This window comes from Protopterus annectens, chromosome 9.part0, assembly GCF_019279795.1.
Source record: "Protopterus annectens isolate FY-2018-M chromosome 9.part0, PAN1.0, whole genome shotgun sequence".
NCBI lineage: Eukaryota > Metazoa > Chordata > Ceratodontiformes > Protopteridae > Protopterus > Protopterus annectens.
In genome coordinates this window covers 287,009,020-287,034,385 of record NC_056743.1, presented here as the reverse complement: position 1 = coordinate 287,034,385, position 25,366 = coordinate 287,009,020, and the positions used below count along the sequence as shown (strand labels likewise).

Here is a 25,366-nt window from a genome sequence, read left to right as displayed (position 1 = left end):
CCTGTAACTAACCTGCTGGGTAGCACTAGAAAGCCTTAAACTGATACAAGCCTTCCAGCTTAGAAGAGAGACTTTGGAGTGATTAAGTATCAGTTTTCTGTACTTTCTTGCTGTACTTAACTGTTTTCCACCTAAACACAGATTTTCCAGCATTTATTGTTATTTAAAAGCTTGTTTTTTTCACATATTGTACTTATTTGACTGCCTGCACTTTTAAAAAGTTGTTTTTTTTAACTGTTGTAGGCTACACACTAAAGTGCGATACCCTTTTCTGATCGTTTGTAGTCATTTAACGCTGTTTTAAGTGTATTTTTTACTATTTTAGCCTTATCTTTTAAAAAACAAACAAAAAAATTCCTTGTTTCCTGCCTTTCTAAGCTAGTATAGTCCAGTTTTCAGGCTAGTGCTGAATTGAGGGCTGTGATACTAGTTTCTGAGTTGCCCATACTTTACTTGGATAGAAGGAAGTATCTCTGTTCACCTGTGAGAGAGGGGATCTTTGAGCAACCTTTCTGTCCCGGGAGGAGTGGTTCCAGCCCAGAAGTTAGTAGTTTATTGGCCATTTTGGGCTAATTTCGATCTCTTTCATTTCCCTACTATAAAAACCACGATTGCACGGTTTTGCGCACCGGGCAGCGTCGGTTAGCTACGGTTAAGTTATTCCCAGCTCCACTAAGGTCTCCTCTTCAGTTTTTCCCTTGAAACTAGTCTAACTCTCAACCTAAGCACTCAGAAAGCATCCTACAACCCAGCACTTGCTCAGACCTAATAGCAAGCACTAATATACCCTGACACTGATTGCCTGCAGGGAAAGGCTCTTTATTCACCCATCACCAACCAAGCGACTAAGCAGCTCACCCTACTATTCAGGCATGACCAAAGGACAGTTTCAGGTGTAATCTCCAGTCCAGCTGGTGAATCTGGGTATCCTGAGGCAATGTTACAACTGCCTCATATATACAGACAACCCTCTCCTCCTACCACAAAACACTAACATATGCGAGAGATGCAATTATACAGCCAAACTGGAAGCTAAGCTGTATCCACCCAAGACTGGAACAGACCGTCAAGAGGAGAAGGTTAACACTTGCACCACACCTCCAGCCGCACACAGACCTACTAAAACAGCACTGGCAAAAAATACACATAAATACAGAAAATCGTACTCGGAGGCTCGAAATAAAAACCTGCAAAAGCATCAGAGACCTCCAAAGCAGACACCCTAACAACCTGCACCTCCCGTCACAAACCAGAGAACACATAAAACACAAAATCAGTGTGCCGCACAATCACAGCCCTTAAGGCGAAATGACATACCTAACACACTAGTAATAGGTGACTCTATAGTCAGGGACACTGACGTCCCACTCACTAGGCTGGACAAGCAGAAGGTTACTGTTAGCTGCCTGTTGGGAGCCAGAATCCGCCACATAACACAAGCATTCAGGTCACTCCAGAACAAGTGTAAATATGACTCTGTCATTGTTCATGTTGGTGTAAATGACCTGAGACGTACCTCCCTGGACTACATGAAAAGAGACATGGAAGAGCTCTCTGATCATGTAGCTCAGGCTGGTATGACCCTGACCCTGAGTAGCAACCTGCCCTCACCAAGAATATCTCAGTATAAAGAAAAAAATGATCATTTTCAACAATTGGCTAAGCTTCTGGTGTCATTCAAAGGGGATCCAGTGTCTGTCAGCCTGGGATGACATGCTCGACAAGCCACTGTGCTTTGCAAGAGACGGCTTGCACCTGTCACCCATAGGCTTTCAAATACTGGCCAAGGCTCTTGCTGCCCCCATAGTGCCTTTTTTGCCTCAAAAGTCAAACCCATCTCTGTAAACAGCACAATTAAGAAAAAACAGGTTATGCTACTCAACACCAGGAGTTTAAATCTCAAAATGCACGCGCTCGAAGTACTCCTCAGTATGGAGAATGTCGACATCTGTGCAGTAACTGAAACTTGGTTCAAGGCTCTAGGGAGCACCCCAACACTACTGGGCTACAAATCATACCACACTTTTCGGCCACAGAACACGGACCGAAACACAAAAGGAGGGGGTGTATTCATATTCATCAAGGATACCTACACCTCCAGGTTAGTGGCGCAGCATGATACCTCTGAGATCATCCATGTGCAACTAACATCGGGCAAATCTGCAGTGCAAATTGTGGCCTGTTACAGATCACCCTCCATGACCCAGGACCACCACTCCATCTTTCTGGAGACACTGGAAAACATGAAGGTCCTACCGAGCACCCTGATATTGGGCGATTTCAATTACCCTACCATTCACTGGGAAAACTACTCAAGTACAAACTCCCAGGCTGAGCGCTTCCTGGAATTCATCATCTCAAGTGCCCTGGATCAGCTGGTAAACTCCCCTACTAGAGGTGAAAACATATTGGACCTGGTCATCACCAACATGAGCGACAGGTGTTCCACACCGAAGGTCAACCCGTCACTGGTTAGATGAGACCGTAAACAATCACTGTGGATGTCCACACCCCACCACCACCCCAACTAAGGAAACCACAATAAAAAACTTTTCTAAAGCAAACTTCACCGTACTTAAGACAGAGGTGGTAAGTTTTACAGCCCCCACACAAAAGGATAACACTGCCCAAGATGCAGAAACCTTTACAAATACACTCTTTGAGCATCTACAAGGATGCATGGCTCATGCCATCCCTAGCAAAACCGAGACCCACTCCTCTAAGAGAAGGAAACCAGTTTGGTGGACCCCTGCCAAAATCACGCTATACAATAAAAGAAGGAAACTAGTTCAGAAAAAAAGCAAATCCCAAGAAGGAAAGACATCCCTGATCAGTATCAGTAAGAAACTAAGGTCCCTCATGAAATCATCCAAGGCTAATTTTGAAAGAAAAATAGCCAAGGATTCAAAAGATAACCACAAAGCCTTCTTTAGCTATGTTAATAATCTAAGTGACAACTCGCAAATATGCACTGAACTAGTGCAAAATAGCACAAAATATATGGAACCTACTGATATTGCCAACATCCTGGCAGATAGATTCAGTGCAAACCTCACCCCCCTCTCACCCCCAAAAGGGCCCACAACATTACCGGAAAAGTGTAGTGTCCCAAAAATCAGACACACAGGTGAAAGCAGCCTTTTCAAAAGCCAAAAACACAGCTTCAATGAGACCAAATGGTGTCCCAGGCTGCGTCTTGCACGGACAACAGAACAAATTAACCCCCCACCTAAACACTCTGTTCAACCACAGCCTCTCCACAGGCTTACGTGCCCATAGAATGGCACACAGAAATGGTTATTCCTCTCCACAAAGGAGGGGCCACAACTGACCCTGGTAACTATCGCCCCATAAGCCTGACTAGCCTGGTCTGCAAGGCTATGGAGCGCATCATCATGGAACTCATTAACAAAGACATTGGGAACCTCCAAACACTTGACCTGACCCAGTTCGGCTTTAAGGGCAGATCATGCCTACTAAACCTGGTTGACTTCTTTGAGACAGTCACCAAGGCCATAGATGAGGGAAAAGTGGTTCACACAGCCTACCTTGACCTCGCCAAGGCTTTCAACACCATTCCCCACTCGGGTATTACAGAAAAACTCACCAGCCTGAACATAAACCCCTACATCACGAGATGGATTGCCAACTGGCTTACAGACAGAACTCACACGGTAAGAATAGCGGGCTCCGGGTCAGACTCTAAACCAGTCCCAAGTGATGTCCCACAAGGCTCGGTACTGGGACCCCTAATGTTTAGCATATACTTCTCAGAAGTTCAGGCAAACACAGGAGGACTGTGGCTAACCAAGTTCGCCGATGACTGCAAACTGGGAGCCATAATTGACTCTCCGGCTGACACGGACATCCTCCAAAAGGGCCTTACTGAGACAGACACCTGGTGTCGAAGTCATGGCCTCAAGCTAAATGCAAAAAAATGTGTAGTCATCCCGTTTGGGAAAAACTAAACACCCACGAATTACCACATAGGTGGCAGCCCCCTTAATACAGAAGAGGTAATAAGAGATCTGGGGACCCAGGTAGATAGTAATCTCTCCTTTGACAATCATATTGCCGAATTAGTTAGGAAATCCTTCTATGTGTCCCATCTAATTACTTAAGGGTTCGCATCTAGAAATAAAGAGGTTATGCCCCTCTACTCGTCACTCATCAGACCCATCATAGATTACAATGCTCCATTTGGGATGTACCTCACAAGACACTTCCTACAGCTGGAAAGACCACAAAAGTACCTTACGAAGAGGATTACTGGCCTCAAGCATATGTCCTATGCAGCCCGACTGAAAAAACCCCGGCTGTACTCAGTGGCATATCTCTTACTCAGAGGTGATCTCTGCCTGACTTACAAAGCCATGTCCAACTCAGAATTGATGGACATGCTCCACCTAAAGAAGTCCAAGTCACTGCGAGCCACGCACTGTAGTGAGCTAAACCTAGCCACAACAGTAAATAGAACATGCTGGAAGGATACATTCCTGTCACAGAGACTCCCCATGCTTTGAAGCAAAATTCCAAACTACATTAGGCAGAGCCCCTCACTAGCACTCTTCAAGAGAAACCTTGACGATTGGATGGGTAACAGAAAATACACCCCTGGGATCACTTCATTGGCTCTGCTTGACAGAGGATCAGTTAATTAATCAATGGGGCGGCGAAAGCCGACACACTCTGGCTAGGCTTATAACTGTCCTTGGGCAGATAGCCTAGTACCTACCTATGACCAACTATGAATTTCAAATCAAAATATTTTTCCTTATTACACAATGCTTAAAAAATTAGCATATACATATAAATGTAAATATAGTCATATATATATAGCAAAAAATTCTGTGTAATAAAAAATGAATAAAAAAAAAAAGTCATAAAAAATAAAACCAATAGCATTTGTATCAAAGTAACCGGTAATCATACTATTCGCGAGAAGAAATGTGTAGATTTTAATTTTAATACACTACTAATAGATACATTCTCATTTAGACTAGGGGCTACTGTGGCATTCATCCTCGATTGCCATCTAAGTCCAAAAAGTCTAAGTAATCATCACAACCCCCCCCCCCCCCCTCCATTGTCCTAACTCAACTTGGTTGATGATAATAAATTAAAATTTGTGTGAGGGCTATTCTTTCAGATGTTTATATAAGACATTCTTGTCATATCATATAGCTGCTGGTCCATTTTTTTCCTTAAACAAAGTTTAGTTTTGCCTATATAAAATGCGGAACAGCATCCGCATTGAGCCAGATACACCACTCTCTTACTACTACATTAGTACCTTTGAGGCAAAACAATTACTCCATATCCCTGTACATAACAGGAAGTCCCTTCTAGGATATACTGGCACTGATTGCAATTACCACACTTGTGCATCTTGCCCTCACAAGTAGAAGGCCCCAAACCTGCCAATATAGTTTTAAAACTCAAATCTTTTTTATAAACAAAAACAAGTTTGAGCCACACAGTCCTAATGTAATCATTATCAACCCCAAAAATATTCCAGTTCCTATTTACTACTGACCTAAGGCCCCCTAAATCATTAGTGTAGGTCAAAATGAAGGCTTTATTAAAGGATTGATTCCCCCTGAACCAACCTCATTACTAACTAACGTATCATTGACAACATTAATGACAGTGGAGGTACTAGAAACTGTATAAGAAGCAACAAAAGCAGCAAGGGCTGTACTAACATTAATATTTGCAGTAGTTGTAGTAACCACCTCCTCCCTTCTACCCAACAAAGGTAGAAAAAGGGCCGATTTCTTTTTAGAATTGACATCATCAAAAATAGTGTTACGAACAGTATCTGAGTAGCCTCTCCTGATGAACATTTCTCTCAACTTACCCATTTCATTTTCATAATCTTCATCCCTGGATATCATACAGGCCAGTCTAACTCACTGTCCCTTGACCAGGGATGACTTGTGATGCAAAAGGTTCAAACTGCGGAAATGAAGTAATGAATTTGAGTTAGTAGGTTTATGATAAATACTCGCATCAAACCTCTTTTCAGTGGGGAGGGGGGTCAGCCATATTTTTGTGGACCCTAGGGATACCAAAAAATAGATGATATGTAGGGCTTTTTAACGCAAAGATAATTCATTTCCTCAGGTTGAAAAGACCCCCCAATGACACCCAGAGTAGCTGCAAGGGAGTTGAAGACAGAGCTGCTAGCCAAATTTGTGGACCACAAACTTAAGGGCTTTTTTTGCAGCAAACTGCATGTTTTAGTTGACTCCTGGCATTTCTGGAAAGAATTGTTTGTGTGAATTTTTGAGAATATTATTATTATTATTATTATTGTTATTATTATTATTATTATTATTATTATTGTTATTATATATATTATGCATTGATGTTAATGATTTATTCTTAGTAATTCCACATGAAGAAGGCTTAAACATATTTTTAGAAGCCCTGACCATGGGTACTTCCATGAATTATTCATCGATACAGGTTATACACTCACTTATGGAATTGTACTTAAAAATAATTTTGTTATATTTTGACGAAATCTTTAAACAGATAAGGGGTGTAGGAATGGAAGCTTCTGCTGCACCAGTTTTTGCCAATATTATACTCTAGTGGTGGGAAAAGAACTACATTTTTCCTTCACAGTTTAAAGATCATATTATTAAATATTTCAGATAACTGAATGACATTCTAATTTTGTGGAAAGGTAGTTTTGAATCTGTTAGCTTGTTTCTTGAATATATTAACTCTACCACCACTTTTGTATCGCTCATCCACCAGGTTGAGGTTGATAGTTGATACATGTAATGTTTTGGATGTTAAAGTATACAAAAAATTACAGTAAGTGTGTTTATGAATCCACTATTTATAGGAAGCGTACATACTCTAACTAGCTAGTTGCATTTAAATAGCTTCCACCCTTACTGTCTAAAGAAAAATCGTGTTAAAAGTCAAATGATTTGTCTGGCAAGGCTCAATATGTATGACAATGTCTTCAATAGTGAGCTGACACAGTTCAAGAAAGCTGACACAGCTCAAGAAAAAGTTCTGTGACAGGGAAAACCCTGATACTATGATAGACAAATTGATTACCTTTATACAGGAGCACAGGCACACCCACAAGGGGCCACTTCTACGTGGTTCAGAACTATCTAACAAGAATAAGGGACCCTTCCCAATGACCTCAGTGACCACCTTGTTACTTATATTATAAAACATAAATGCACACCTAATAACCCTCCCTCATATAGACTTGTTAGAAACAAGAAGAAATTTGTCCCAAAACAATTCCTTGCAGAACTTAATTCCTGTAACTGGTCCATCCTAAAAACTCTACCCCTAGATGAGAGCGTGACATACTTTAATGACACATTCCTTAGCATACTTGACTCTCATGCCCCAAACCGACTAATCAGATCCAAGGAACGGATAGCACCTTGGCTAACTAGAGAAACTAAAACTAAAATTAAACTCTGAGACCAGGCCTGGGATAAATGGAGAGCTACTAAAACTCCCCTAGATCGCATCAAATTTCAACAGCTTAGAAACTCTACTAAAACAGCCATTACTCGAGATAAAAAACAGTATTTCTGCCACCTCCAGGATAAACATCAGAATAACCCAAAGAAGTTCTGGGCTGGATTTAATAACCTCCTCCATCCTGGTAAATCTACTACCCCCACCCCTGAGAAACTCATTGGGAAAGATCCAGAAGAAATAGCCAACACCTTTAACTCTTTTTTTACCGAGACCATCCAGTCCCTAGCCAGTCAGCTAACTACTACTCCCTCATCCTTAACTCATACTAATGACTCAGCTCCCCCCTCCTTTAACTTACAACCAGTATCTACCTCCTATATTCGTACCCTTTTGAAAAAACTTAAACCAACCACCCTAGCGGCTGATCACCTCGCGGCGGAATACCCACAAATAGCGTCAGATGCCATTGCCTATCCCATATCAATCTTGATTAACAGAACTATAACTGAAGCTACCATCCCCTCTATTTGGAAAATCTCATATATCATCCCTCTTCATAAAGGAGGCACCTCCACGGAAACATCCAACTACAGACCTATAGCAATATTGTCTCCAATAGCTAAAATTATGGAACGGTGTGTTCACAAACAACTCCTACACTACCTCACCCTTAACAGTCTTTTGTCTAATACCCAACATGGTTTTTGCCCCCATCATAGTACAACCACTGCCCTCCTCTCCTTTGTTGACTCAGTCAATAACAACCGTAATAATAAATTAATATCCTCTGCTCTCTTTCTTGACCTATCGAAAGCCTTCGACATGGTCAATCACCAGCTTCTGCTCCACACCCTGGAAACTCTACATCTCGACAACCTAGCTCTAAGTTGGTTCAGTGCTTACTTCTCTGGTAGGCAACAAGCTGTCCAGTGGCAAAACAGGCTATCTGACCTGCTCCCTAACACCATTGGGGTTCCTCAGGGCTCTATACTTGGTCCCCTTCTTTTCTCCGTCTTCATAAATGATCTTCACTCAGTCATCCCCAAAGCCACCTGCATCCAATATGCAGATGACTCCACCCTGATCTGCTCTGATGTCTCTCTCCCGAAACTCCAAGCAAATACCCAACACTGTTTTGCTATAGTCGAAAAATGGTTCTCTGAATTGAAACTCATACTTAATCCAACAAAAACCAAGTTGCTACTATTTTTCCCTTCTGTATCTACTCCCCTCGGAAAAGAACCTCCAATTGCTAACAACATGACCTTCCATGTGGAATCCACCAATGGCACCATCATAGAGCCTGTCTCCAATACCAAACTATTAGGTGTTACTATTGACCACAAGCTTAAATTTGATATGCACATTAGCCAAACCATTAAGTCTGTAAACAAGAAACTTGGCTCAATGTACAGAATAAAGAACTTTTTAACCCCTTATGCCAAACTAACCATTGCCCGCACTCATCTCCTCTCCACCTTCCTATATGCCTCCCCGGTACTTTCGTTCCTCAATGTTTAGAGCTCAATAAACTCTCTGTTGCCTATAATCATATTGCCAGATTTATAACAGGAACACCTTATCGTACTCACCATTGCATTAACCTAAAGAAACTTGGTTGGTTAGAACTGCCCAATCTTCTCAAACTCAACCAACTCACTGAAGCATTTAAAATAATTAACCAACCGGATAGAACCCTTTCACTGAGCAAAATACTGACCCCCTACTCCAACCTAAACTGCCTTCGATCATCAAATAGTGTTCAGATACTAACCATTAAATCTAATAATTCGGGTGGTGATGCTCTCTATGCCAATTCCATCGGAAAGCTTTGGAATTCCCTTCCAAACAAGCTAAGACTTATCAACTCGCTTAATCAATTCAAAAATAATCTCAAAGAATTCCTTAAGTCACACTGGTTATGCCCTTGTCCTAAACCAGACTAATCCCAAAGGTCTCATACCACCTCAGTCTCTTCCCCATCTCAGAGTTTATAATCTTAACCTCACAGCTTCACAATGTAACCATGTTTAAGATTATCTACATAATATGTGAAAGTTATTTAATCAGTATGTAAAGCTCGCTGTTTTCTTTTATCTTTATGTTCATACTATTTCTTCTGCATGTAAATGTATTGTGTCTTCTCTTCATGTTGGAGCTTTTCTCCCCGGGCCTCTACTGAAAAAGGACATGTATCCAGCTAGCCTAGCCCGGTCAACAAATGTAAAATAAAATAAATAAAAATAAAAATAAATAAATAAGGTGTCAGATAATAAATATTTCAACACCATGGTATTGTCTTATTACTACTGCTATCACTATTAGGGCCATTCTTGACAACAACTGGACCCATGTTTTCGGTGTGATTGGGTTAACTGAAAAAATTGGAGAACACCCAAAAATTGTGTATAAAAAGGACAGGAGTATCAAGCATATACTTGAAAGCCACAAGCACAAACCCCTTATACAACCCCATGCAAAGGTATGAAAAAATGTGGGTCCTGTAAACAGTGTCAATTTATCAGTGACACCCAGTATTGTTCATAGGTTGATACTAGGGTATTGGGGCAGAGGCCCTTATAAGCCTAGTCAAGAATTTCACCCATGTTCCCTCAAAGTCAGCACCTTTTTCCCCTGTCCAGCAGGGACACAGGTGGGATCCCATGGGTGTATTTTGTGTTTCCCATCCAGTCGTCCAGGCTCTCCTTAAAGAGGGCTAGACAGGTACTCTGCTTGACATGAAGTGGGAGTCTATTCTACAGACAGGGGAGTCTTTGGGACATAAATCTATCCTGCCAACAAGTTCTATTAATGTCACTGACCAGGTTAAGGTCTTGCGTGCGGGTTGCAAAGTGGAGTTTGTCTTACGGATATGCAGCAACTCCATTAAGGCTGGATCTGATGTGGCCTTGTATGGTAGACACAGGTCACCTCTGAGCAGTCTGTATGAGACTGAGTAGAGGGACAGGGCTTGTAGCCTATCTGTATAGGACAGGTGTTTGAGACCCTGGATGTTCCTGGTCAGGAACCTCTGTGGTCTCTCCAGCTGATGCATGTGCTTGGCAAGGTACATGCCGAAGAGTGCATTGTACTCGAGAATGGGTCTGATAAGGGAGGAGTACAGGGATGTTATGACCTCCTTGTTCCTGGATGAAATAACCTTATTTATGAGGTGGGCCATGTAGAAAGCTTCCCGTACAATGGAGGCAACGTAGTGGTCAAAAGTCAAGTTGCTATCAATCTGGGTGCCCAAGTCCTTCACAGCTGATTGCATGCTTAGTACATTGTTACTAATGTCATAACTGTGGTGGACAGTTATTCTAAAGTAATTAGTAAGGCACCTATGACTGTCTGTCTAGTGGTGTATTTTACTTGGCAGCATGCTTATCCTGCCTGGCCTTTTACATCCGAAAAACTGTGAAAAATTTGAAATCCGGAATTTATCAACATTATTATGCTGTTAAAACTGAGAACATTTCTAATGCGTTAGTGAAACATGCTGGTATGTGTACTAGTTTTAACAAATTTATTTTTTGTGTGTTGGAGAAAGTTCATTTTAACCCACAAGGAGGTAACTTAACTATTCAGCCTTTTTGGAGACCAGGGAAGTTTATTGGCAGGTATTATTGAATGCAACACAAGCTTTTAAACACAAGTTTAAATGACAGGCTTTCCCTGTCTAGCTTATTGCACATCAGAGCAGCCAAACTTTGAATGCTGCACTGTGCTTTTTTGTTTCATTTTTATTCCAGCAACAAGCAAAATAGTAGCATTATTTTTTCTTAACTATTTATTGTTGAGATTGCTACTTTTTATCAGAGAAACTGTCACTGATATAATTTAGTGCTATAAGTTAAATTTGAAGTTCTGTTACTTTAAATATTTAGCCTTCATTGCATCGAGCATTGTGATTGGTTTGTTCACATTTTAAAGACTGTAGCTTTTTATTTTGTGTAATCTGAAGAAGTTCTCTTTAATAAAGAATGAAAGTGCTTATTTTTTTACACCATTTTCTTGACTCTGTCTTTTGTGGAAATGTTTTTTTATTGTTTTTACTTGGTAAATTTCATTTTAAGATTGCATTTTTTCCTGACTGATTACTGCAGCTTTATTTTTGGAGGTACCTTGGAGGTATCTGTATTGTATTTACTCATATAAAACAGATCAGGTAAACATCTTCAAAACCCTGCTGAAACAGCATCTAAACCATTCCTGTCCTTGCTTATCCTGCTTTACATGCTAGTCTTCCTTCAAAACTTTCCATTGCATGAATTCAAACATCTACTCCATCATGTGCTTTCTGCATACACCTGTATAACCATTGTATGCATCACTGTACTCTCCCACATATACCTTTTCCTCTACCCACTAATTAAAGCACTACCCACCTTCATTCTTCTTCTGTGTCTGCATCCTGTCTCATTGTCCTTACTACATCTACTGAGATCCTTAATATTAACCATAACTCCAATAATTTCCCAACATAATAGTTTTCAACCTTGTAAATGTATTGATCTGAAGTTGTTGTCTTCATTTGGTCTTCATCCTGTGGGTTCCCGGATCCATCTTGGATCTGACTCAGCCGCATATCTAGCATCTGATCCGAGCTCAAAGCTTCTCCCCTTAACCATAATGCTCCCATCTCCTTCCTCCCTTCAGATCTCATTTGCCACGCTTCATGTCCACATCACGATCCATGCTCTCTGCTGTAAAAGTTTGTGGTAAGTGACTGTTTGGATAGAAATCTTCTCTTTTCTGTTTTCTCTGTTTTTCTATCTCCCCTCGTGCTTTCCGTTGGTTAAAAAAAAAAAAAAAAAAATTCCCTCCATCTTTTCTCATGGGGGTGTGGACTGTGTGACTGAGTCTGTGCTGGGCCGTAGGTTGGGAGAATGTCCGAAACTCCCAAACCTGGCTTCAGAAAATGTACAGAGTGTGGCCACAAGCTCTCCCCAGCTGATGGCCACATTCTGTGTGTCGTTTGTCTCGGGGCAGTCCATCTTCAGACCTCCTGTTCCATCTGTGCCTGGTTTAATCCCCAGGCACTGATGGACAGGAAGAACAAGCTTAGCCTCTTTGTCCTCCGGGACACGAGACCCTGCCACCCCGGCTTCTGTCCCGGCCACCTCCCCAGCCTCTGGGACTCAAACTCCCGCTAAGAGGACCAAGGATGGAGACAAATCATCCAATATGGATAGGCCAAAGAAACAATCTCCAGATCGCTTGGCTTTGCCCCCCCCCCCCCAGCCAAAGTTAGGTTGGCTATGAGGCCGGACTCTCCCCGGCTCCGTTCTCCTCAGTTCTCTCTGGAGCTGGAGGAGCTCCAGATCTGATCACTGGCTCAGGCTTCTCCTCATCTCCCCTCCAAGCCGGTGTCAGTCACCTCTTCTTCCCACTCCATCCATAGCCATAGTGAAGCAGAGATGGATAAGATGTTGCGGAAGTTCATCCACACCCAGATACAGATGAGAGTCTTGCCTGCCCACTCTCCCTCCGGAGTGGGGAGCATGCAGCCTTTTTTCACCCCTATTACTCCTTCTCTGATCTGACCTCCAGTATTGGAGCCCTTGGATCTGAGGACACTCAGCGTCGAGGGAATGGCGCCGATGGTACGTTGTTCTTCGATGCCGGCCATGACCTTGAGCAGGTCGGATCCAACTCGCTTGGATCTGTGGCCTCGGTGTCAGATCTGAGGGGGTGGTGTTGGCTTTGAGATTATTGGAACAGAGTCTTCCCCTTGGTATCTCGGCGTTTGGAGTTTCAGCTCTGACTTGTCAATGGGTTATGGCTCCTCCTATTGTCCTTTCTCAGGATGTCTGTTCTCTTTCGGCTTCCGACGTAGTGGAGAGGGTACTCTCAATTTCTTCGAGACCCTTAACTATCTCTTCTTTGGCTTCCACCCCGGCTCCCCCTATATCTGGCATGGATCCAGCCATTCTGCCATCTAGGGACAGCCTGCCGCCTCTTTGCCTCAGGACGCTCCCTCTTGGGAACAGCAAGTCCTCCCCAGAGATCACCATTGAAGATGTCCCTCGCAAACGTACATGCAAAAGGAGGCACTTAGACTCCTCACTGGAGTCTCTTGCCATAGACACTGATTTGGAGGAAGGGGAAGGTTCCCCTCCCGATCACCCTCCGAGGATGTCTCCTTTGGAGACATCATGGAACTCCTTCGCCAGCATGGGGGGTGGTCTGCCCAAAAACCTACCTCAGACAAATCTTTGTTCTTGGAGGCATTTGGTGCAGGACCCTCTACTTCCTGGGTGTCCCCTCCCACAAATCCCTTATTGGATCTCATTACATCTCGGGCGTGGAAGGAACCGGACATGGTGGAGCCCATTCCCAAACACCTGGACAAGGTTTTGAGCCCCCCTTCAGATAGATCACACTGGGATAAGGGATACTCGGTTGATTCTATGGTAGTGGCAGCTGACACTAGGAAGCAGCTTGCTCAGGAGAGTTGCACTGTCCACCCTCTTGACCAAGAGTCAAGGACGGTGGACCATTTTGGGAAGTGGATGTAAGCTTCAGTGACCTTTTCTGTATGGGAGCTGAATTACATGGCACATGTGATTTGGCTGCAGAGAGACCTGGTGAAGGAGATCACCGAGTCGACCCATGGGTCCATGTCGGCGAATGATAAGAAGATGTTTTCCGCTCGTATGGCCACCCTAAAATCAGTTGCAAACATCTCTATGTGTCTCCTCCCCCATGTGACTGAGGGAGCCGCTAGTCCTGCCGGTACAGGCATTGCCATCAGGCAGCATGCCTGGCTCTGGCTCTGTCAGTTTTTGTAACTCTTCAAAGCGCCATTTACCAATGCTCCATATGACATTTCCTCCCTTTTTGGGAAGTCGGTACATGACACCTTAGTTCAGAGTGAGAAGGACGGGAAGACTCTGTCTGCCATTGGGATCCGCTTTTCAGCCCCTCAGCAATCCTTCTCTAGGAATCCGCGAGGAACCAAGAAGATGTGGTTCCGGAAATCTCTGACTTTTCCCTGAGAAACTCAGGACTTACCTTCCCCCAGGGGCAGAGGGGGATTTGATAGACACTGCCCTAGAGGCAGAGGAGGTCCTAGAAATTATGGGACTCGAGAGCCTTTCTTAGCCAGACCTACCCAGCAACCCTGAAGGGTTGCCTGGCCGCTCATCTCTGGAGGCAGTTGGGGGCTGTCTCTCTCTATACTTAATGGAGTGGGAGTCCATCACAAAAGATCGTGTTGCAAATTATATCCAGAGGCTATTCACTCCTCTTTCTTGAGCCACCTCCACCACCCAAACACCTCCCGGACATTCCACCTGTACACAGGGAGGATGCAGCACTGAAAATCACAAAGCTGTTAAGAAAGTGAGTCATCCAACCCATCCCCCTAGACCACTCCTGATCAGGCATTTATTCCAGGTTCTTTTTGGTGCGAAAGAAAATGGGGGACCTAAGACCCATTTTGGATCTCTCCACCTTGAACCTGTCAGTGGCCAAGACAAAGTTATGGATGGTCACCCTTCAATCTATACTACCCTTCCTGCAGGAGAAAGATTGGATGTGCTCGATTGACTCTGAGGATGCGTGCTGTCACATCAAGATGGACAGGCAGTCTCAGATGTTTCTCTGCTTCTGGCTAGGAGCCAGTCATCACCAGTTCAGAGTGCTCCTCTTTGGTCTCCCACAGTCCTCAGGGTGTTTACCAAAGTGATGTCAGTAGTAGCGGCTCACCTGAGAATCCAGGACATACAGGTGTTCCCCTACCTGGACAATTGGCACCTCGCTGCCCCTTCCAGGTATCAACTTTGTCAAACAAGGGATTCTTTTCTTCTCCTAGCCCAGAGTTTAGGCATTACCATCAATCTCAACAAATCATCTCTGGCCCCAGTCTAAACACTAGACTTAATTGGGGCACGATTAGACACAATTCAAACCAAAGTTTTTCTTACTCCAGACAGGATACGCACTCTGAAGCAACATGTTCTTTGCATTCTTAAAACTCAGTCTCCACAAGTGGAAATAGTATTAAGGGCATTGGGGTCCATGGCGACCACAATCAGTCTCTTGCCCTTGGCGCATTTTCACATGCAGATTCTTCAGTGGACCCTTGCAGTACAGTGGTCCATGTTAGATCTTCCAGTGACTCACCCTGTCCAAATCTCTCAAGTGTGCAGGGACTCTCTTCTGTGGTGGATTCATTCCTTGGACCTTGTTCAGGGTCGTTCCTTTCTTCCACCTTTCCCCCGGCCATGGTGAATACGGACGGCTCCCAGCCAGGGGGTGGGGGGGCACTGCTCGGGAAAGACAGTTCAAGGTACTTCATCCCCTATGAGACCAGATTGCATATCAACATCCTGGAGATGAGGGCGGTGCGTATAACTTTGCAAGTTCTCCATGCCCATATTCCCTAAGGAACGATTGCTATCCAGATGGATAATATGTTGATGTTCTGGTACATCAGCAAGCAGGGGGAGCCAGATCTTATCCCCTATGTCATGAAGCCATGAGAGTATGGGGAATGGGCGATCTCCACTGGACATTTTCTGGTGGCAATGTACATTCTGGGGAGGTCCAAGATTCTAGTGGACAGGCTTAGCAGATCTATTCTGATGCCTTATGAGTGGTCTCTGAATCCTTCAGTAGCGGAACAGATCTTTCACAAGTGGGTCAGCTTTGCTGTAATCTCTTTGCTTCTCCTTCCAACGTGAAATGCAGCAAATTCTTCGCTCTGAACCACCCTCTGGGGGAAGGCCCCAGAGGTGCTCTGATTCATGCTTGAGCACCCCCCCCCCGCTCTTCTGTATGCTTATCCTTCTCTTCCCCTAATACCAAAATTCCTTCAGAAAGTGCTGGAGAGCCTAGTAATCCTCATTGCCCCATTCTGGCCTCGCCAAGTCTCATTGTCCTCTATGTGGTCTCATCTGGTGGCTCCACCATGGATATTGGCTCCGGTTCCGGATCTCATCTCTCATCCCTCAGGGATTCCCCATCCAGACCTGGGCAGTCTAAAGTCCACTGCTTGGCTGCTCCGGTTCCCATGATAGTCAGGACTCCTGGCTTATCCTCTTCCCATCAAAAGAATCCTGGTGGCATCTCATAATTCATCCACCAGAACAGTGTACTCCAGCAAATGGAGATGTTTTTCGATCTGGGCTTTGCAGCATGCATTAGATCCTTTTACTGCCCCAGTTTCCACAGTGCTGGAATTTTTAACTGGAATCTTCCAACAAGGTACCAGTTTTTCCCACAGTCAAATTTCATCTTGCTGCAGTTTGTAATTATCATGTGGGGGATGGGTTTCCTTAGCATAATCAAAACTTTGCAAGGCCTTCCTCAAAGGTACTTTTCGTAGACCCTCGTGGAAGGACCCTACACCACTGTGGGATCTTATGTTAGTACTACAGGCCTTAGTTCCACCCCTCTTTGAACCTGTAGCCTCGGTGGATCTGCAATTTCTGTCCTGGAAGACTGAGTTCTTAGTTGCTATTACTTCTGCCAGGAGAGTTTCGGGAATTCAGGCTTTGTCGGTCAAAGCCTGTTATAAGATTTTTCATAAGGACAGGCTGTCATTGCGTACTAATCCATTTTTTTTTTACCTAAAATAGCTTCAGAGGCCAACATTAATCAGGTGATCAATCTCCCGGTCTTCTTTCCAAATTTTCAGAATAAGTGAAATTACAGATTGCATTTATTGGATGTGCACAGACAGTTACCTGCACAGGACTAAAACCTTTCTTAAATCTGACCAACATTTCATTTCTTACTCCAAACCCTTTTTATGGAAACCAGTATCTAAAGTTACTTTTATCCGTTGGATTTCCCAGTGTATCATTCGGGCATATTCTGTCAGGGGAATTCCCCCACCAAGTCATGTTGAAAGCACATTCCACCAGGTCTGTGGCTACTTCAGCAGCCTTTTGGTCCAGAGTTTCATTAGACGATATTTGCCCTGCAGCTACTTGGTACTCATCTCATACCTTCATTTCACGTTATAAGTTGAACATTGTATCCAGGAACAGGGCATCCTTTGGCTCCTTCATGCTCCGGAATATCCTTCCATGAAGATGTCCCAGGTGTTTAGTAGCTGCAGACTCTGACCCACAGGTTGAAGACCAAATGAAATCAACAACTTCAGATAAAAATGTTATATACTCATAATGTTCCATCTGAGTTGTTGTTCTTTGCCTTCAGCCATCCCTCCCTCCTTCCCCCGGCCTTGTGTGAACTGTTTGTTGGTCCTACGAGTATAGAAGGTGGTCACTGTCAGGGTACCTCTTATCCTTCTCCTTGTTCATGGTTTCTGATAAGGACAAGGTTCTTTTGGGTCAGGTGAGAGTACTAGATTGGGCAGCAAATTTGATCTGAAGAGGGGAAGTAGACGGGCGCATTATGAGTAAGGGGTGGAGCTTTGAGCTCGGATCAGATGCTGGATATGTGGCAGAGATGGATCCAGGAACCTTCATTTTGAAGCCAAATGAAGAACAACTCAGATGGAATGTTATGGTGAGTAAATAACTTCTTTTTTCTTTGTATTATAGAATTGTATACTTGTCACTGACTGTACTTGTATAAAATAGTGTCACTGAACCTAGTTTTAATCTCTCTTGTAAAAATTTTTCTGATTATGTATACATATAATTTTGTAGTGGTTTTCTTCTTGGCTAACACAGAAATGGGCTTCACCCAGTTAAGACTTTCACTTCCAACAAAAACAACCAAATAAATGTTGGAAAACATTTGGTACGTGTGCTATAAATTAATAACTATACTAAAAACATATTTCTGAAGCAAGTGCTGTTTTCATTTTGAATGTTTCCCCTTAAGGATAGTAGCACAAGAAGAAAAATTTAAAAAGGATTGGGAAGAAGACTGGGGTCAAAAAGAACAACCCAAGAGTCCTGTGCCTGTGAGCAAAGACATCCAGCCACATCTAAAACCATCACCTTCTAAAAGTAAACGTAAGTATGCTTTGATATCAAGAGGAGTTTGCATTTTGTTGGGTGGTGGCCGATGTGCATCAGTTGCGATGGTAAGTACAATATCAGCTTGTGTTTGTGTGTGTGTGTGTGTGTGTGTGTGTGTGTGTGTGTGTGTGTGTGTGTGTGACCAGCTGCAGAATCCTTAGCAAATGAAGTATTCTATTCTGTAAAATTAGCTAGTGATTTACATCTCATTCCTTTAGCTGTTGGATGATTGAAGTTAGGAATCACTGGTTAAATGGTTCTATAAGCTGCATTTTTTTTATTTTACCATTTTTTATAGTTGAAGTTAAAAGTGAGAGCTGTAAGTAAATTACGGCTGTAGTACTGCTCTGATTTTGTCTATCCATTAAAAAAGTTCCCTGGTCCCTAAACAGGGTAGACCAATGGCCTTATAATCATAAATAATTTCTAGTAGTAAAACAGAAGAGATGACATTTGTGCTTTCTGGAAGTTAGTCTTTTCTCCATTTAAAGGGTTGTACATTGCAGTGGTGTGAAGAGGGGCAGCTGATAGTGAATTGGTTTTATAGTTTTTCTTGCAAGCTATTTGAGGAGAGTGCCTTTCATTTTGATAACTTAAAATTGTTTGCTTTTCATTTCCTAATCATTCAGAGTTTTCAGATGTTCCAATCTGATATTGTTAATCCTCATTCATTCCTTACGTGTGGGTATTAGTTCCGACCTCAGAACCGAGCGGGCCATCTTCCAGGCTCGCGTCAGCTACAAACTCTCGAGCTAAAACTCTTACCCAGAATTCTCCTCTCCCTGTTACCTCAGATTTCGTTTGCCACATCACCATTCGGTCATGTCAAGCTACTTCTCTTCAGCCAAGTACAATATTTTTCGTCATACTAATCTAAAACAACTTTTTCTCACAGAATTTAGCAACTATCCCTTCTTGAATTTTTTCAATCTCCTTCCTCCTCTTTACCACAAGGTAATTTCTTTTTTACCATCGTTGGTAAACCCCTTTCCTCCTTACCTTCGGGTATTTCTTGTACCATTGCTGGTATTTTTTCTGGTTTTCTTCTTTCCTAACATGGCAGATAAAAAAGGTAGTCCAGGATTTAAGAGATGTTCAGATTGTGGCCATAAATTACCTACTTCAGATGCACATTCCCTATGTGTCTATTGCTTGGGTGTGCCTCATTTAACAGTTGACCCGCCTTGTGGAATTTGAAAGAATTTCTCTTAACAAGACATGGATGGAGAGGAAAAATAAATTGTTATTGAAGGGGCTACTTAAATCTCCCTTTTCAGAGGCTATTTCTGGGTCGGAGGCTTCAACCCCTCCAAGATCCCATAAGAAAAAGAGTGATTAACATATAAAGGCCAAGTCTCATCACCTGATTCCTGTTGCAAAATTTGTAAAAACGGAACTGCTATGATGGAAAGACCAGTTGTATCTAAATCCAGGTTACTGATTTTTCCTTCCAGCTCCAGCACAATCTGTAACTACAGATGTGTTAGACTTTCCTTGGGGGGGGGGGGGGGGTCTATTGGAGAAAAGCACAGGATTTTTGGAAAAAAAAGACAGACCAAAAGAAATATTGGCAGTAATAAATTCTCTCAACTTGTCATTCGTCTGTGGTCCCCTGGGCTATTGCAAGTGATTGCAGGCAATGCCACAGTGATGTGGTATATACAAAAACAAGTGGAACTAGATCTTACTCTATGTGCAGACTAGTCGGGGTAGCTCTGGGATAGAGCAGTCCAGCAGAATCTCACTCTACAGGAATCTTGCATCCCTTATGAGCAAAGTTTTGTGGCAGACAAGCTGAGCAGGACCTTGACAGACCATTGTGAATTGAAATTAAGTCACAGGGTCTTCCCAGGAATTGATTCAACTGTGTGGAACACCTCAGATAGATCTGTTTGCCTATATTCACAACAAATAACTGTAAAAATTCTGCTTAAGGACTCCATTCTTGCAAGCAAGGAAACAGATACATTTTCCTTTCCTACAACAGGAATACTCTTATATGCTTTTGCATCCTTTCCAGGGTCATTTTGAATATTCAGGAGGACCCTCTAGAGGTCATTGTGGTGACTCCTTTTTGGTCCAGGCAGTAGTGATTTTCTTTTCTTTTGGAAGTGGCCAAGGACAGTTACCACAAGCTACTTCACAAACTGAATCTACTCATGCAAGACAAAGGTTGTTAGATATACCCCTGCATGAAACAACTTCAACTAACTGCCTGGGTAATAAATGCATTTTTAATACATTTCAGACACCTATTTTCTGGAGATCTGCAGTAGGTATTAATGGAGACAATGAAACCTGCTACTTGAAATTCATTTAACAGTAAATTGAAAATATATTTTAGTTGATATGAAGCCAAGAGCCAGGACACCTTTAAGGCTGGTATTTCACTGGTTCTGCAATATTTGGGTGAGTTATCCTCTGGTCTTTCTTTCTTTCTCCCTTATCTAGGTATGTCAGACATTTTTGCATGTCTACCCAAGAATACTCCCATTTCAATGCCTTCCGATGTTAAAATGTTTTGAAAGGGGTGCCACATACATGGCCGCCTAGAAAATGTCTCATCCTTGAGTTCTTAATTTTTTGGGGGGGATAAATTAACTGTTACTCCATTTGAACAAGTCTGTCAGACTTAATTGAGATCCATGACACGGAAAACAGTTTTGTTGATTGCTCTGACTTCTACTAGAAAAGTGTCTGAGCTGTACGTTCTCATGGTGTATAAACTTTATCTAATTTTCCACAAAGATAAGGTTTCCCTGAGAAATAATCCTTCTTTTATGCCTAAAGTTGTATCCAAGTTTGCAGCTGTCCATCTCAATGTCTTCTTTCCAGAACCTAAAATGATAAAGGATTTTTTATATTCTGGATGTCCACAGACAGCTCAGATATTATCTTGACAGAACTAAAACCCTCAGAAGCAATGACCAGTTATTGATTTTTATAAAGGTAAGAAAAAGGGCAACCTATGTCAAAGCAGACTATTGACAGAACTAAAACCTTCAGAAACTCAGATCAGTTATTCATTTTTATGAAGGTAAGAAAAAAGGGCATCCTATGCCAAAGCAGACTATCTCCAGCAGGTTATCACTTGCTATTTCCCTTTGCTATACCTGCTTCAACAAGTTAATTCCAGGCAGGGTCTATATACACTCTACCAGGGCCTTGGCTAGCTCAGTGGCTTTTTGGAAAGGGATGGATTCTAGACATATTTTAGAAGCAGCAACTTGTTCCTCTGTACATACCTTTACAGAGCACACAAAATAGATTGCTTTTCCATGTTTAGAGTAGGATTGCTAGGATAATTTTCTAGGGGCTCATGGACCTTCATCCTTCCTCCTACCTGTCATTATAAGTTACAGTAGTCTACCAATATATCTAAGGGTACTGCAGCAGTGATCAAATGATGAACACAGAACATTTATGTAAATAACATTAACATGCCAGTAGATGCTCAAATGATCACTGATGCATTAGGCTCACTCTCCACCATCCTCATTTTTGTTTAACTTGTTGCCAGGGTGAGGACTTTGTTTTTTTACTTATCTAATATTGACCTATTTGGGGCTGTAGCCTTCCTCTCTGTCAGCAAGAAAGTTCTGAAGGGCTTAGCACCCAGACCATTGATTTTATTTAGCTCTGTTTGAGGTAGGTGCTGTTAAGCTGGCTGTTAAGGATATAACCCCATGTAGCTGTGGCACCTGCAGCAGTGATCATTCAAACATCTACTTTTATGCATTTACTTACACAACTGTACTTTATCTCTGCGAGTCCTAAAACCAGTGCCTTTCTGCCTGCCAGATGGGCAGATGCACTTTTTTTCCTGAGGGCATGCAGCAGGTACTAAAGGAGTAAAAAAAAGAAAACTACTAGTAAAAAATGTTATATGGGTAAGTAGAAAAGATTTTCTATTTGGCATCAGTCAACAACAAAGATCCTCTTCAGATCTGTCTGCCTCTGATTCTTCACTGTTTGTGTGGGTTACTGTCCACTGGCCTTTTGTATTCCTCAGTCAAGGCACATTTTTCAGCTATTTCTTCTTCTCAACCCTCAGACTCTCTCTCCCCCTTTCTAATAATCAAGTTAAATAGTTTTTGAAAGTGGTGTTATGTACTTGTCTACCTATTGAAAAAGTGGGTCTTCCTTGGGATAAGAATTTTGTGCTTGAGAATGCTCTGTTTCCATTTAAATCTGAGCATGAGGTTGAATTGTGGTTCTTAATCTTGGAAGATTGTTTTAGTCATTGTTCTTTCATCTGCTAAGAGAGTAGATGAATTGCAAGCTGTTACGGTGAGTCACCCCTATCTTGTTTTCCACAGGGACAGAGTTTCTCTAAGAACAAATCCTACCTTTGTCTGAAGTTGTCTGAGTTCATTTTGATCCAGATTATTAGTCACCATTTTTCATTCCTAAACCTAAGAACAAGGGAGAAAGGATTGTTCACATTCTAGATGCAGCTCTCAAACTACCTAGACAAAACCTGAACCTTAAGGAAAACTGATCAGCTGTTAGTCTTCTATAAAGGTAAGTATAAAGGACAGCTACTTTCAAAACAGACCATTTTAGGTGAGGTGGTTGTCTCATGAATTTTCCATATGAAGTTGTTCAGTCTTGCCATTCATTCTTTACTGATGGGTTCGGAGCCGATCTCTCGGCTCCTTTATGGCCAATTGCAAAGCTCGAGGTCTTCAAGTAGCTCGAGGCCAAATCCATATCCCATGATGCACCTGTGAATTACCTCAGATCAGATTGGAGGTTCTGAATTAGCTTAGGCCAGATAAGAACATTTTTTTTCATTAAAATTCTGTAAAAGTTTTTGATACTATAGTTTGTTAGCTAGGTTTGTCTGTACTAAAGCTCTTACAGTTTTTAGTGTGCTGTTCCCTTCCCTTTTACTATTTTTCAGATATTTCTACTTGGCTTCTTTTTGGCCTAGTTACTTTTAGTTCTTATAGGTGTGGTCTGTCTAGCCTTTAAATTTTTTATGTAAGGCTTAGTTCAGTAAAGCTGTGTTTATATAGATAAGCTTATTGCCTTTCCTTCTCAGCTTGCTGTGCTATTTGCGACCTTTTGTCACATTTCTTAGATAGTGATGTGGTCTGGCTAGCCTTTTTGTATTTACAAGGCTTAGTCTTTGTTACTGTCTAATTTACAGTGTACTCTACTTATTTAGATAACATTGTTATTCTCAGCAGCTATCTTTTTGGCATAGTCGGCTTTGTGTGACTTCACATGTTGTGTGTGTGTGTGTGTGTGTGTGTGTGTGTGTGTGTGTGTGTGTGTGTGTGTGTGTGTGTGTGGTTTAGTCTATTTTTATTAAGGCTTACTCGCTATCCGTTCTATTTGGAGAAAAATTACTATTTTTTTTGTGTGGCAGTAAATATCTCTAACTTTATTCTGGCGGATCAAGACAAGTACCCCAAATCTGGGTTCAAAAAGTGCCCTAAGTGTGGCCAGAAAATGTCAGTTACAGTCACGTCAACTGTGTTTATTGTCTAGGGGCTCTGCATTTGCAAGACAGTTGTGCCATTTGTCATTCCTTCTCCTCTAGGGTCCTGCAGGAAAGGAAGAGGAAACTAATTGATAGAGACTTGTTGAAGCCTTCCTTTCAGGAAGCTTTGAGTGACCAGGATGGTTCCAGTCGGTTTTCAAAGTCTTCCAAGACTTCGGACTCAAAAAAATAAATCGAAGACGTCATCGACTTCGGCTCCACTGCCTTCGGAGTCAACAAGTCCTTTCAGAGCCGCTCCCCTGTCTTGGAAGCAGTCTCTGAAGCTCCGAAGAGTCCTATTCTCCAGTCGGTAACACCTTCGATAAGATCGTCTCGATCATCTATCAGCCTGTCAGATCTGGACTTGGATCATGTGGTACAGAAGCTGTTGACAGCGCCGGCATTAGCCAAAATGTTATCGGCTTCAACCCAAATGGCTTCGAAGCCAAAGACCATTTCACCGACTATTACTGTTCCTCCTCCAAGCCATGCTGGTCCTTTGGAGCCGGAGGAGGCAGACCTGATATTAGTGGAACCCACGGAGCTGACGCCTGCTCCAGTGTCTTCGGCTCTGTGTACACTGATGTCCTCGGTGCCAGTCAAGGACTCTAGGAGCCGACACTCTCTGGTCGGGTCCAGGGAGGACAGTCGAACAGACTTGTTGGTTCCAATTTTGCTTCTTGGAGCCTCGGCTCGAATGAGCTCGGCTCCTACCTCGGGCTCGGACCCCACTGTCCCGGTGCCGGGGATGTCAATGGTTTCCGCGCATCCGTCGGATCCCTCACATCGGAGCAGAGGTGCTTTCGATGCCTTGAGGAGAGTCATGTCTCCCAGGGCATCCTCAACCTCAGGTCTGCCCTCCTCCTCCCTAAAAGTGCCTGTGTCACACATCCTGATCAAGCATAGAGACCCAGAGCCTCAAGAAGCCCAGTGGGTGGCCCTTGCTCTTCCGAGACATCACCAGAGGCCCCCACTGATGAGGTTCTCAGGAAGAGCTTGTGCAAGAGAAAGCACCTAGACTCCCCACAGGAGTCTCTTACATCAGATACTGACTTAGATGAGTCAGTAGCGTCCCCACGGACGCCCTCTGAGGATATTTCATTCGCTGAGATACTTGAGCTCCTTAGGCAGGGGGGTGACTGGCAGTCCAAAAGCCCTACTGAGGATGATTCAGTTCTCCTGAAGGCTTTCGGGTCTCAGCCCTCCATCTCTTTGGTGACTCCCCCCTTCAATGAGCTGATGCAGCTGGTCTCACGAAGGGCGTGGGAGTCTCTGGATTCTATGGAGCCTGTCCCCAGGAAGCCTAATAAATTTATTTCAGCCCCAGTTGACAAAATATTTTTAACTAAAGGTGTTCCGGTTGATGCCATGGTGGTGGCGGCGGCCACCAAGAAGGAAATATCTGAGATTTCCTCTTTTATCCATCCTCCTAACAGAGACTCCAGGATTATGGATAGATATG

The 25,366-nt window shown here is 42.9% G+C and overlaps 1 protein-coding gene across 2 annotated transcripts in view; it reads left to right on the top strand.

The window, feature by feature from the left end:
• Positions 1-25,366, top strand: part of USH1C (USH1 protein network component harmonin) — a 3,114,702-nt gene that overhangs the window by 1,750,640 nt on the left and 1,338,696 nt on the right. Inside the window, exons 14-15 of one of the 2 annotated variants that reach the window (XM_044082874.1) lie at positions 18,274-18,401; positions 20,769-20,795. In XM_044082874.1, the coding sequence (XP_043938809.1) occupies positions 18,274-18,401; positions 20,769-20,795 (155 nt within the window). Of the gene's footprint in view, positions 1-18,273; positions 18,408-20,768; positions 20,796-25,366 lie in introns of both variants that reach the window. The other variant, XM_044082873.1, reaches the window with a different exon arrangement.